The 14,657-nt window shown below is 43.8% G+C and overlaps 1 protein-coding gene across 1 annotated transcript in view; it reads right to left on the bottom strand.

The window, feature by feature from the left end:
• LOC147706487 (alpha-2-macroglobulin-like protein 1) overlaps nucleotides 1–12,739 on the bottom strand; it is a 287,367-nt gene extending 274,628 nt beyond the window's left edge. The window contains exons 1-3 of the mRNA XM_086929620.1: nucleotides 12,657–12,739; nucleotides 12,282–12,474; nucleotides 5,299–5,461 (exon numbers count right to left, since the gene is read on the bottom strand). Of these exons, the coding sequence (XP_086785746.1) occupies nucleotides 5,299–5,461; nucleotides 12,282–12,474; nucleotides 12,657–12,739 (439 nt within the window). The remainder of the gene's footprint in view (nucleotides 1–5,298; nucleotides 5,462–12,281; nucleotides 12,475–12,656) is intronic.
• Between the last annotated feature and the right edge of the window lie 1,918 nt (nucleotides 12,740–14,657).

The following is a 14,657-nucleotide window of genomic DNA, read 5'->3' as shown; positions in this document are numbered from 1 at the left end:
TACCAATCCCTGCTTATAAAGACTTGAGTTTGGTATTCAGCATTTTGGTTTTCTTGGACATGAGTCCAATCATTAACCGCTGTAAGGTGGCCTTCATGACATTCCAAAGAATTTTAGGGAATAAATTGTCAGAAGAATGTCCTTCAAAGAAGCGATTAATTGTGGACATGATCAGCTCTTTTGTATCCTCATCGTCTAGCATTTCCTAGTTCCTTCTCCAGATTTATTCAGTAGGTGCATTGTAGGTGAGGTTCAAATCTAATGATTTGCATGCATGGTCAGAAATTAGGATTAGTTCAATCTTGGGGTTGATAGCGAGGAAGTCAGGTACTGATTGGTCAGTATATAGTCCGTTCTTGTAAAGGTGTTGTGGCTGTGTGAGTAGAATATGAATTGACTTCCTCTGCGACTGTGGAGATGCCAGGAGATGTCAGGTTAAGTGATTTGAGAAGATGGTTCCTCAGCCTGTGAGGTTTGTTTGGAATGTAAAGGCAGGATGAAAATGTATCTAAGGAAATGTCTAGGGCAGTGTCAAGTAGGAGGTTGAAGTCCTCACCCAAGACAAGACCAATGCTATCAGCAAGGTCAGAGAGAGTTGTCTGACCACAATTGTGGGTCTTTCCCCTTAGAGGCATAGATGTTAGCAATGTAGGATATATGGCCATTTCTATTAAATTTAGTAATTTAGTTCTTGCGAAGAGATGAGCGATAGATCGGCAGAACACCGGGTTCATAGAGCATTAATGCTATAGTGCCATGCGCTGTTTCCTTTTAGTTCCTGCGCATCATTCTCTCTTAAAATTATTTTAGCTTGTTTTATCAGTAATTTCAATGTTAGGGGCGCAGGAAGATTATTTGCTCATATCTTTTGTGCCTCCAGGACATTCAGTGCAGTATTCGCTGTTTCCACGTAATATTCTCTCCGTTCGCATCGCATCAGCAAATCCTGAAACATGGCTTCCCCCAGGGCTCCTCACTGAGCCCTACTTTATTTAACATTTATGTTCAGCCCCTAGCTCAGGTTGTAAAATCGTTTGGGATCTCACTGTTTTCTTACGCTGATTTTACCTGATTTATTTTTTTGCTCTCAGCTGATACAACACAAGATATCGTCAATTCCCAGAAGTTCATGCTTGCTGTCGGTGGTTGGATGAATAGTAATTGCCTAAAGTTAAAACACTAGCAAAACAGAAATACTCCTGCTGGGAAAGCACAGCCAGACTTGGGGCGATCACTGGTGGCCGTAAGGCCTTGGGCCTCCTCCCAAGCCCAAACGGGTCATAAAGAATTTAGGGGCATATTTGCAAGCACCTGTCGCCATTGGAGCATCACTTTTTCTGACGCTCTGGTGGCAAAACGGCAATCCCCATATCTACAAGGTGGCGCTAAGCCACTGAACGTGGCGTAACGCTACCTTGTAAATATGTCCCTTTCTGAGGCAGTCCTTTGCGGCAAAGGGGCGTGCAATGGGTATCACAGTGGGAGTTCAACCGCAACACCCATTGCTTTTTGACGCTGCTCCATATTTACAAGGCTGGGCCAATGCCACAAGCAAAGACCAGGGAAAACCTGGCCTTAGAATGGTGATACAGGAGAAATTATGTTTTTTGCTATTTCGATGTGTGCTGCAGAAGCACACATCGAAAGAGCAAATCATCATCACTGTTTGTTTATGTGCGGGAAGGTGTCCCTTCCTGCAATTACCCCTGCAGCACAAGCACCCTTGCAACATGGCGGCATGGTGCTTGCTCTGGCGCTTGGCTGCTTTTTTAGCACCAGCGCTAGGGGAAACACAGGCGGTGTGCCATATCTTTGTAAATATGGAACATCCCTGTGTTTTGAAAATGTCAGAGGGCATTGCCAAATTTGGCATAACACCGCGCTCCTGCATATTCTTCTACATTTGCCCCTTAGGCATATGGATGAACGATACTCTCTCCTGTGAGATCCAACTCAGATCACTAGTGGGCACCCGCTTTGGTGTTTTGAGAGGATTTAAACCTATCATTGTTGTTATGGACCCTGCAATCCGGCAGACGATAATCCGATCGCTAATCTCGCCTCATCTGGATTATTGCAAGTTCTGTACTTGAGCGTCAATAAACCAGTTACAAAAAGGCTCCAGATTGCCTAAAATGCATCAGTCAGTCTGCTTTTCTCTCTTCCCAAATTCTGTCCAGCCTCTGGACTCCTCCATAAACTCCATTGTCTCCCCATAGCGAAACGTGTACAGTTTAAAACTATGTGCATAGCACATAGGATTGTGCATTCACACGGAGCTCCCATTCTTGCCGGAGTCCTCCTACCATACTTTCAAACAAGGTCACTTCGCTCGGCTGATCTCAAACTAGCCTTTGTTCTTCAGATCAAAGAAAAGAGGTTATGAGGGCTCTTTTTTCGAGCCAAGGCCCGGCTTAACCCCTTCGCTGCAGGGGTAATTCCCCCGCTGTGCTGGGGGGCAGGGAGCATCTGAAATCAATCAAACACTCACACCCAGTCAAAAGATCTGGGTTTAATCCATCACCGTTCTTTAGCCCACTCTGCCACCCCAGTTCAGACAAGGCCATATGCAAATCAGTCTGACCCTGTGCCTCATGGGAACAGTCCAGCCCGAACTGCCAAGCCATGTCTCCCCTGGACCGGTAACAAGCTTCCGAGGACCGGTTTCTGGCATTCCAGCCGTCTTCAGCCAGGATAGCTTGAATCCAGTGGCAAAGTGAGCAAGGGACTCACGTCTGAGCATACCCTGCCACACTTATGGCGGCCAAAAGCAGTACAAAAGGGGCTGGTGATGGATGGAGCATCTGAAATCAGACTGATTTGCATATAGCCATGTCTGAACTGGGGTGGCAGAGTGGGCTAAAGAACGGTGATGGATTAAACCCAGATCTTTTGACTGGGTGTGAGTGTTTGATTGATTCAGATGCTCCGTCCATCACCACCCCCTTTTGTACCATAAATGGACTGTGTTCTGTCCAACCAAGTTGCCAACTTATCTATGAGGGCGTTACCCATGTTAATGGTTTTTATGTCAATACCAAAGGAGTTTGCGGATGTAATGACAGCGTAAAGAACTTAAACGACTGACTGCTAGCAGCAAGAAAGTGGAAGGACACTGATGAAAGGGACTGTCCATAGAGAATATAATGAAACACCGGTGTGGCCTCCATCTGTAGTCCATCACCTAAGTCTGATGGTATATATATTTTTCTTTTCTTTCTGTTAACCATTATTACCTGGCTGCTATTGAATTAAACGCAAGAAAGAAAACCATAATACTCGCCTCCATGTCTTTAATAAAATTCTGACTTTTCTACATGTTTACTTTAAAAATCCACATTTGTCCCCGCCTGTTGAGCAAGAAAATGCAGAGCAGTGCGCCCCCTGCTGCCAACCAAACCCCAAGGTATTTGTAGGTGTTCACATCTTCAATCGCACTCCCCTCGTTAAACTCCTCCCCTCTTTTTATGAGTCTGCGGATAATAATCACCACCTTCTTTTTTTGTGCTGTTGCTCTGTATGTTACTGCTTTTGCTGTGGGTGGGTAGAGCCATATTGATGAGGGGGATATTCCACCCTTCTGATTTTTCTCCTCGCATTCTTCCCACCTCCCAAGTTTAGGGGTTGACACTCTTGATCCCACAGGCTTCCCATAATACTTTTTGTTTAGGAAGTTTACCACTTGCAGTTTTCAAATCACATCCATAATGTACTGGCGGCTGAAACAAAGGGCCATGTGCAGGTAAATACTTTTTACCGATTCTAAAATATCGAATTTTACCAATTCTGTATTTTAGAATCGGTAAATGGTATGTAGGTATTGATTCGGTAATTTTTACCGAATCGGTAAAATGCTGTAAATACCCATTTGGTATTTACCGATTCGATATTCCTCATTCATTCCTATGGGCCTGGAGGCCCATAGGAATGAATGGGAATTACCGATTTGGTAAATACTGAATCGGTAATAGGGGGAAGACTTACAAGGGTGGCAGGGTGTCACATTGACACCCTGTTGCACCCCTGAATAGTGCATGGGTGCACATGTGGCACACATACATGCCCTAAGGGCATGTATGTCTGCCACATGGCACTTTTAGAAAAGCACAAATTTGCTTTTTCACAGGTTTTCGATATTTACCACCAACTTGTAGTTGGTGGTAGTAAATAACGAATCCTTAAATGACAAATGCACTCACTTGAGTGCTCCCTACATTACGGATTCGGTAATTTACCGAATCGGTATTTATGAATTTGGTAATTTACCGATTTCTTAAATTACCGATTGGGTAAATTACCGAATCCTTAAATTAGGCCCCTATATCTCAAATGCCTAATACCGGTCGGTAACGGACGAAATTCGGTAATTTCGGCCGTTACCGACCGGTATTGGGCTACCCACATCTGGCCCAAAGTTGTTTAAGTTTGCCAGCGAATCAGCTTTTTGCGATTCAAGAACTGCTTGGTCCAGTTCAGAAACCCTGAACACACAGATCAGAAAAGTAGTTTCAGAGCCAATAACATTTGGGTTTTTGGTGGAAAATATATGTTGTTTTGCAAACTTAAAAGTCAAGATCTCAATAAAATGAACCCTTTCAAACGTCTTTTAGCCATTTTTTATGATGTAATTTCCACTAACCAGATCTACACCAAGCTCACAAACAGGATCTATTCTGTCCTAAGTTCATGGCAAGTTGTTTTGATTTTCTCCACTTGGTGCTTCCCTCCTCCCCCCCCCCCCCTCTCTGTCCCTCTTAGACTCTCCCTTTAGAATGTTGGGTGGGAGCTTGAGTTAGAATGTTGGATGTGAGACTGGTGTCTTGACGCTGGCAAGTTGAAGGTGTTTTTTCTCTTCCTCGCAAAAAAAATCTTACCGGACTTACCTGACTGATTGATTCATCTCTTCGCAAGTGATCTCAGTCAATCCTATCAGCTGTCTTTACTTCAGTGGTCAGGAATAAAATCCTACTGGATTTTGAATAGGACTTTTGAAACCACCTGATCTTGGTAACTTTATCCTCTTAGCCAAGGTGCAAATAAAAAGATAATACAGAAGCAATCCCATCTAAGACATTTTTTATAAAGGTTTAATGCCAAATTCTCAAATAGAATAAATGCTTTTAGCGAATTAATTTTTTATCGATGGTCTAATCAATTTAAAGCTATTTGGGGATATTATGGAAGACTCTGTAACATGCATGTATGTAATCATCAACTTTAAACATTCCTGTTCCAGTGTAAGCCAAAAAACATACTCAGGGCAATGTCCAGGTTGGAGGAAGCGGGTTTCAGTCTTACCGTTCTGTCCTGGTCGGTAGATAGGTTTGTCGGTTTGCACCAAAATCCCATTGTTGATTTGTCGGATCAAGACCTTCTTGCTCTCAGTGAAGTTGACACCAGGCCCTAGAATAGATACCCTGATTGTGGCCACTTCCTGGATACCCCCATTTGGAGCTGGGACCTGTATGGCAAGAAAGCAGACGGTGGTATGAGAAACGCGACAAGATTAACTGGCCTCAAAGTTCTCCTCTTTCAAAGACACTTCCAAATTTAATTCCAGCCCTCTCTATTATCTGAAGGAAGACCTTCCATTATAGTAAACTCTAACCCCCATGACTATGGAAGTGCCTTCCCAGTGTGTTCTTGTGGTTTGAGTGTCTGCCATTCATTGCAGTATTATCCTTCTACCTGTGTTTGGTACTCTTTTGTAACATGCACACGTCACTTTTCTCTTGTAACACACTGTTTGCTACCTCTTACATTTTGTTTGCTTTAGGTACTTGCACAAGTGCCACCATTGCCTATGTAACGTGTGTTCTTGTGTTTGAGTGTCTGCCATTTACTGCAATGTTATACCTCTACTTGTACTTTGTACGCTTTTGTAACTTGCACACATATCACTTTTTCCTCCTGTAATGTACCGTTTGCTACCTCTTGTATTTTGTTTGCTCACAATTGTCACTTTTGCCTCATGTAACTCACCGTTTGCTTTTATAATTTGTTCACTTGAAATGTTCTCCTCATGTATCATTGCTGTTCCTATTGTGAAGTGCTCTGACACCTTTGGGTAAAGTCGCGCTATATAAAAACGCATGAAATAAATAAATAAATGCAAAAAATCCCCAAAAAGTGGTCTGATCAACAGCACACAGAGCAAGGATGCTGAGATTTCACTAGCAGGGCACAGCTAGTGTTACCAGAAGAATCCATGCTACAAGATATATCCTGTCCCTTTCCTAAACAATCATTTAAGTCTCATGGATCCCTTCAGGTGGGCCTACCAGAGTACTAGAAAAAGATGCTTGTAAACAGAAAGGACAAAATAGGGTAATGGAGTGGTATGGTCCCCAAGTGTACTAGTATTGCCTGGAGCTTCTGCGCAGCTCCAATTCCAATGCTCTGTTTGGTAGCAAAGATTAGCACTTTTTTGGAGGGAAAGTTTTGGAAATGATTAATTGTGGTGCCCTTGATGAACCTAATTTAGTCTTTGGAGATCTCTCAGTTGCCCTGCAGGATGTTAAGGTTGTTTCACTATACCCCCACCTGGCACCAGGCACAGGCTTGGCTGTTGGTAGTTGCGTTACCTGGGCTGTTCGCACAGGAAATGATGAGCGTAGCATGGACCCTAAAACACGGACACGCGTGCAGGGGCAAGTAGTGTAACTACAGAGGTCCCTATGATAAATCACAGTTGCAAAGAACAATTGCATCCTTTCATGCAGTAATGGTGCCAGAGAGGGCTGTGGAGTGATGGCAAGCAAAGAGCTTGGAAGGGTAGGTGCAAGAGGGAGAATTCTTGACAAGCTGCCCTGATGAGTGATAATGACCCTCCGATATTTAATATTATTATATTATATAATATTGATATATTATATAATTTAATGCTGCAGTGGGAACTGGTTCCCATGGTGATTTTGGAGAGCTGAAAGTAAACATCAGGAAATATACTAAGGGCTGAGTGGGTTAGATCATTGAGAGGTCTTATTGCCCCCTAAGCAAAACAGAAATAAAATCACAGGCAAATTAACAAAACTGTTCACTCCAGGGTCTCCCTTCCAGCAGCAAAAAGGTCCCACACTGGAGATGGTAAATGCAATGGAGGTGGCCCTGATCAAAAGAAGTGTTTTATAATGTACAGTCTAATGGAGCTGCTCCCTTCTGCACAACACATCAATTGAAAGGTCACTTTGAAGAAGTTCTTGTTAATGGAAATAGAAGTAAAGGTCAGAAGAAGCAATAAAGATATCCTTGGTCTGGGAGACCAGGTCAGCTATGGAAACACAAAGAAGACCTGCTCCAAAAGTCAACCTCTAAGGACTACGATTTATTTCATATGGCGCTTAGTATCACTGTGGAGCTTTTTAAGACAAGGCAGTCGGGGCATGCTAAAGCGTGAATGTTGAGGTCAAGTCGTTCCCCACTGAGATGGGTGTGACTCTGCAGAGCTCAGAGGACACCAGAGAGGACACCAAAGAAGTATATAACAGGCACGATGCCTTGGCAAAAATGTGACTACAGTATCCTCCCACCTCTAAATATCTGTGATGGTATGGACAACACCATTTAACATGTACTCGCAGGACACTACCCTATGTTGAATCCTAACAGAGATCGTAAGTCATGAGAAAACTGCACAGATGCACAAGTAGTCGCACGCATGTGTACACTAGTATATGATAGAGACATGATATAAGGGATCGATCGGTCCTGAAGAACGTAATTTGACCCTGCAGGGAAGCTAACAAATGGCAGAAACATGTAGACCAAAGATGTGAGAGATCAGAAGAGCCTAGTTTCACATCCAATCTTGTTTTAACCTTACCTAACGTTCCCATCATTAAACGTCAACTCCCGTAGCTGGGAGACCTTGAGGAAATTTTAATTATCCTGATCCCAGAAAAAAAATATAAGACCAACCCGCTCCGCTGTAAATCAGGTGTTGAAGCACACCCAGATGCACTAGGCATCTTGGGTGGGGACCCTATGATGAAGAAGGCCACTGATGCAGCAGAAAAGCTGCTTGATCTTTACATGACATGAAAACAATTATGACAAACAAAAAACGAATGTGCACTTTGCTCACGTTTAGAAACTAACATTGAAACTGATTAAAGTTAAAGTACCAGCACTGTAAAAGTGTGGTTGGATTTGTAGAAATAGAAAAGGTTGAGTTACAATGCGTATGACATTTTTATGAATTAAAACTTTTACCACTTTAACAAATTAGTAATGAAAAGCATGAATAAAAATGTTTGCTACAAAGGAAAATAACAAATAATCATTATTCTAAATGAGTCTCCCAACCAAATGTGTTAACACGAGTAATGTAACTTAACATGTTTAGGGGCACATGCATCATGCATTTTTGCCTTCACAAATGGGGCAATTTGCAAGAAAGGCTTTCCAGATACAGCAAACCCTAATTTGCGATTCAGTAACCTGTTACCGAATCACAAAATGGGTTTGCGATTCAGTATTTGGATGGGGCGTGTTTAGGGGGTCCCTTCCAAATACCGAATCCTAACGTTATGCATGATTGTTTTGTGACCGTTAATGCAGTTGCAAAACATTTGCATATTACCACCTACTTCAAGTAGGTGGTAACCCATTTGCAAAGGGGAATGGGTCCCCAAGGGACCTGTGGGAGGACTTCCAGAGGACTACCTGCTGCTGTGGTCTGCTGCGCACTGTACCAGACTGCTGCTGTACCTGGGACGACTGCTCTGCTGCCTGGAGCATGCCTTCAACCCTCAGAGACCAGACCTACTGTTGAGCCCTGCAGCTATACCTGCACCCAGGACTACCAGAAAGGCTAGTTTGCTGGCCTCCTGCTCAGAGCCACAGGGACATAACAAACTCCCACCATCTTGAACCTACATCTGGACCCAGCCTGAGTGAGTCCTGAACCCCGAATATGTGTCCATCAGTCCTGGACCCTTGGTTGTGGTGCTTAATGTGTCCAGATCGTCAATTTCCAAAACTGAGGAACTTAGACAAAACAGGAGAAGGGGACCAACCTGCTTGTCTATCCACCCGAGGTGCATCGGATGTCAGATTGACTTTGCGACTTGCCCTGCTTCATTCTTCTCCTCAGCAAAAAAAATGTTTCACCGGTCCTTTGCCAAATGGGTATCTGACCTTGTGAAACTATCTTCGTCTATATCCCTCTGCTTCGTACCTCTGGAGTTTCTTGACTTCTATTTATGTGACTAAGTCTGAATGTAGACACCTTCACCGCAAACCTTACCTTCTCTGACACTTTTCTTCAAAAAAAATTCTAAGGTCAATGGTAAGCACTGACCGGGCACAATCCGCTGCGTGTTTCTGAACCGCTCTCCATCATACTAGGCCTTAGCTTCTGACTTTTCCTGGTCTTCCATGACTAGATGTCCTTGGTTGGTGCTTTGATCTTTTATGTGCTATTTTGACACTTAAAATGTAAATATTTATAACTCCAGTTCAACTTATTGAATTTTTGCTGTTTTGGTGTCCAAATTTTTATTAAAATGTATCTATTTTTCTAAATTGATTTAGGGTTTTCCTTGTGTTGTGTTTTCACTTTATTACTGTTTGTGTGCTGCAGTAATACTTTACACATTGCTTCTAAGTTAAGCCTAGCTGCTTTTTGTGCCATGCTACCCAGGGTTAAGCACACGTTTATTTTGTGACGTTTTGCAATTCACGTTGGAAGAAGCAGATGCCTGTTACTGACCAGAGCTCACACCATAGTCAGTAACACCCAAATTTCTCACACATACTATGGAAGTATAGTTGCCCCATTGACTGCTTTGACCTCCAAGAAAAAGCCCGGGAAAGTGATTTGGACTGTCAGAAAGCATTTGGGGAACTGAAGAAGACACTATGCACTGCACCTGTACTGAGAGCCTCTGACTATAATCAGCCTTTCATTGAACAGAAGCCAACCTCTGACAAAGAGGTTGGAGAGGTGTTAGCTCAAATAGACGACAAAGGTCGAGAGCGTCCGGTAACCTTTATCAGTAGGATGTTACTACCCAGAGAATAGAACTGGGTGGCTATTGAGAATAAGTGCTTTTCCATAGTGTGGACCTAGCGAAAGTTCCTGTCTTACTTCTTTGGACCTAGGTTTTTAGTACAAACAAATTATAAGCCAAAAGTTGGCTTGAGCTACAGGAATGTTGATTGACTTTCCCGCCGGTTTTACCAATATGAACTCCCAACCTCTCCAGGTTGAGATTTGGTTCAGGGTGTTTTGATCTAGGAAGGGTGTCTGTTGGGAAGGAAAAGTCCTTTGCATGGGGATGGACGTACATTCCTGCTCTGAGTACCCCAACTGTACTCATGTCTGGATCCCTAATGCTGGTTTTGTTGTCATCGACATACATGGATCATGAGTGTACGCCATAAAATAGGTCTGTTTCTCGAATTGTGGTTTTATTAGACCGGGCAGGGCACCCAAAGCACCATTGACTTTCCCAAGAGTTAAGCAGCATGAGCCCGGTGGTAGCAACAACATGATCCGTAGGAGTCATCAGGTCTTTTTAAAGTTCCACTACTGTGTGCTAAACTCTCCCTTTGCCTACATTGGTTTGATGTGTAGTGTGCATGTGTGATATACATGTGCTGGGTGTATGTTTGCCTGTGAATGGTAAAGCAAAGGGATAATGCAATGCTGAGTAGTGCATTTATTTTATATGCATGGGCTGGCAATGGTATATTATGTAGAGGGTGTAGTACTGTGCAATGCGCGTATGCTATTTGCTTGTGCTGTGTGGATATGGGCCTGTCAATGGTACACTACATGGAAGTCTCTGAGTCCCATTTTGGGAGACCCAGGGCAGACTGGATGAGCATGAAAAGAGGAGGTACAGGAATCCCCGCAGACACATTTGTCTATTGCTACATTCCTGTATGCTGGGTGGGACACATTGTCAGAAAGGAGAACCAGGCTCTTCCTATACTTTAAAGTGCGCTCTTTGATTCAGAGAGAGGAGACTAGGAAGTGGCATGGCCACATCCAAGAAGGGGATGGGGCTGACAAGAGAATCATAAAGAGTAGGGCTGAGGCCCTGAGGTAACCGTTGATACACATATCACTGTGGCTGGCATCCAGGTGTGAGCCTCGAATCACTCATATGGCCAGTGTTGTGGTGTTATCAGCTTTGGAGTTGTTCCTACAGTGACAGACTGTTTTCTGGAGGAAGAGAAAACAAAGGGAACTTCAAAAGGAAGCATACTCCCAACATAATCTTCAAAGACTCAGACACTAAATCAGATGTGATGTCTGGAAATGAGCTATAAGAAGGGGTGCTTGAGTCCCCAAAAATTGTCAGCTGTGTGCAGTGGAGGAATGGTGACCCCATATGCTGGAGTGGGGACGCCAGGACAGAGGAAGAAGCATGGTCTGGTCGAGACCGTCGGCAGAGGAAGGAGGCGACTGTGGTAACCCGAGCGAGCCCAAGCCGTGACCTAGACCCAGCACAAGGATTGTCGCACTCTCCACCCCTGACCCCAGTCAGTGAGAAAGAACCCAAAAAATGTTCTAGGCATCGGAGGAGTACCGAGAACCTCCATGGCCAGTGAAAGAGAGCGTGTGAGGAAATCAAGGATACCAGACAGCAGCTTTCCTGGGCCACCCGAGGCAGTAGCTGCAGCTTCAACATCTACAAAAGCAGCGCACCGGGAGAGTCTAGTCGCTTAGATCCTGCTGGTATGCATAAGATTGATTGTCAGGCCAGACGGCCCCAGGGAACCTGTTTGACAGCTAGTGCTGCAGCACTGGAACACTTTTGACTTTAATCGAGAATCAGAGAGGGACTGCTGAGACTCTGACTACTAGTGGGGCTTAACCTGAATGTAGACGATTGTGAATCGGGAATAACCACTACCACTAGCTAGAGGGGAGTAGGACTGCGGGACCCGCCTGTCAAAAACTATAGTTCTGACTTCTGAGGACTTTGTGTATTGTTTGTGAAAGTAATATTTTTCTTTGTGTTCATATATAAATACTCCTTTTTTCTTAAAAGTGTTTGACTAGGTGTCATTTATTGCTGCTGCTGTGTGTATTTTGAGTTGTGAGCCTGTTTTCCCCCCTGTGTCTACCTCCCTGACAAGAACCTTGGACCGTGCAACCAGCGCTACCACCAAGAGTCAAGTGTTGAAGGGGTGCTTGGCCCAGTTGTTCAGGATTCACAGTAAGCCGGTCAGGAGTAGAAGACCTCAACCCCCCCTGTTGAGCCCAGTAACTCCTGCTTGCCCCTGAACCTCTGGATGGGGTTCTGAGAGTGGTGTTGGATACTCACCGTTATTGGGACACACTTGAAAGGTTCACTTGGGGCGACATCCTTCTGGTAAAGGTTGAGGGTGGGTCCCTGGCGCTCCAGGGAGATGGCAACTTTCACAAAGCGCAAGGAAGCCACGCTGCTTACAACGTGGAAGCAAACTTTCTCTAAGGATGGGTAGTGGAGCTCGGCTGGTAGCGTAACCACGTATTGTCTGTGAAGAAGAAAGAGATGGCTGAATGGAGACAAATTCACTATTAAACAGTAACTACAGTAAACCATGAAGCGCTCTCACGCAGAGACATAGCCAGTAGGTCTAACACTCAAGCACCATCACTGCTGCACAGATAGTACATTGAACAGGTTATTTGTATCTCTGTTAACACAAAACAATACCTCAAACACATGTTTGCAATTTGTCTTACAATCGCTTGAGGCAGCATTCCAACCCATCGTTCTTTTGCCCACAATGCCGCCATAGCTTGGACCCAGGCATATGCAAATGAGGCTTGACCTCACTCCATAAACATCACACCTAACACTTGAATACTTCACAGCTGGCATATTGTACACTTTGAGGGCATCAAACCCTGGAACACTCTCTTATCAGCTTTTATAACATTGAAGAACTTCCACTGTTAAAAAGCAAGTATGTGTGACACTGTCATAGTTAATTATATCTAGCAATGAAAACACCTCTCTTTTACAAAATCTCAATATAGGTTCTCTTTTTTTTAATTAATTTCCTTTTCATGCATTTGTCTCGCCTAAGATGCATTTTTGGTTTATCGTGTTTTGATTGAATGAGTTGTATCCTTCCACTCCTCCTAAACTTGCAGTGCACTGAATGAGGGACTATTTTTTATGTGTCCCTGCGTTTCCCACTCACATAACTTGCTTCCTCTCTCGACCATCTTTATATGGACCTTAATCCATTCCTGAAGCGAAAATGTGGAGCGGCAGTCTTGGAATGTTTTTTTTCTTAAAGCATTGCAAGATGGCCGCCGCATGTGCATTCACATAACAATAAGCCAGCCAAAGAGAATGACTGCCAAGCATTCTGTGGCTGTCACTTTAGTGCATCTGTGGAGGATTCTGCGGGGCTGCCAGCATCACTTGTTCTTGTAAAGTCCCCTCTTGAGATCCTTCACAGTACACTAGAAAATAATATAGGTTGGACAGCAAGTACATTTTTGTGCAAAAGGAGAAGCGCTGCCTACCCAATAGTGCACCTCCAACATGTGTGAGTATCACTCAAATATTCAGGGTTATGCAAATATACCATTCAACATGCTTCCCTGATGCTCAAAAAGGTATCACTCCACTCAATGTGCCAAGCTGTGAAGGGTGGTTACTGATGTTGATATGGGCTGTCTGTGTTGTATGGAGAACTGTTCAGACTGCCCATGGGTACTTATTACACTTATATTACTGATCCTACGGATGTGGCCTCTGCAGTGTAATTATGGACCATGCACAGATACTTCCTACATTATCGCTAGATTGTGGAGTATATTGCCAGGGCTTGCACTGCCCCAAGCACATAAAGTATCATTATCATGCCAATATTTACAGTTGATCAAAAGTATTAAGTACCAATGCAAACATCGAAATCGGATTGCCCCAATATATAAAACACTGTTGCCAGGCCACTCATTCACATTGCTTCTAATATTTTTGCATAAAATGAACAACTGCCAACCCATGCTCTGCACTGCCCTCAGCCCTCAGCATTTTAAGTGCAATTCTCATGGCATTAACAATCACTGACCCAGAATGTAAATCACCATTGTCATGCGGCTATCCATAAAATCCCCAGAAGTTAAGGCCCCATTTGGTTTAGCAGTATGTAAAGCAACATGAACATTTAGCGCCAAGAAACCGCTAGGTAAAAGCGTGCTTTACAAATGTTTTTAAATTCAAATTGTAGCAACTATCAACAAATCTTTCAGATTGTAAAGCATTCTTGTCATTTCATTGGACCAAGTCTAGAAAATAAACACTGCTGCCATCCCAGCATCCACATGGCCTGCCAGAATGTGAAACACCATTGCCCTTCCAGTATTCATAAATGTTTTGATATATTAAGCATCACTGCCATTCCAGTAGCCACACGGCTCTATCATGTAAACCAACATCACCATGAAGGTAAACTAAATAAGGTTTTTAGGCTTCCGCTTGTAAAGGTTCACTGCCAGCACCTCCTACCACTGGCACTTACCAAGGTGATGGCCCATTGTTACTGCAACACCAGAACCAGTGGTGGTGGGTGCATGACTGCAGCTCATAGGGACTGTCACAACACCCAGCAAATAACCACCAAATGCTCATAGTTAGTACCTATTCTCCCTACGAAGGAGGGCCACAATGCAGTCTCGCATACCAGTAATGATTCCT

The sequence above is a fragment of the Lissotriton vulgaris genome, chromosome 7 (genome assembly GCF_964263255.1).
Source record: "Lissotriton vulgaris chromosome 7, aLisVul1.2, whole genome shotgun sequence".
NCBI lineage: Eukaryota > Metazoa > Chordata > Amphibia > Caudata > Salamandridae > Lissotriton > Lissotriton vulgaris.
Note: the sequence above shows the minus strand (reverse complement) of the source record. Positions and strands in the feature narration are given on the sequence as shown.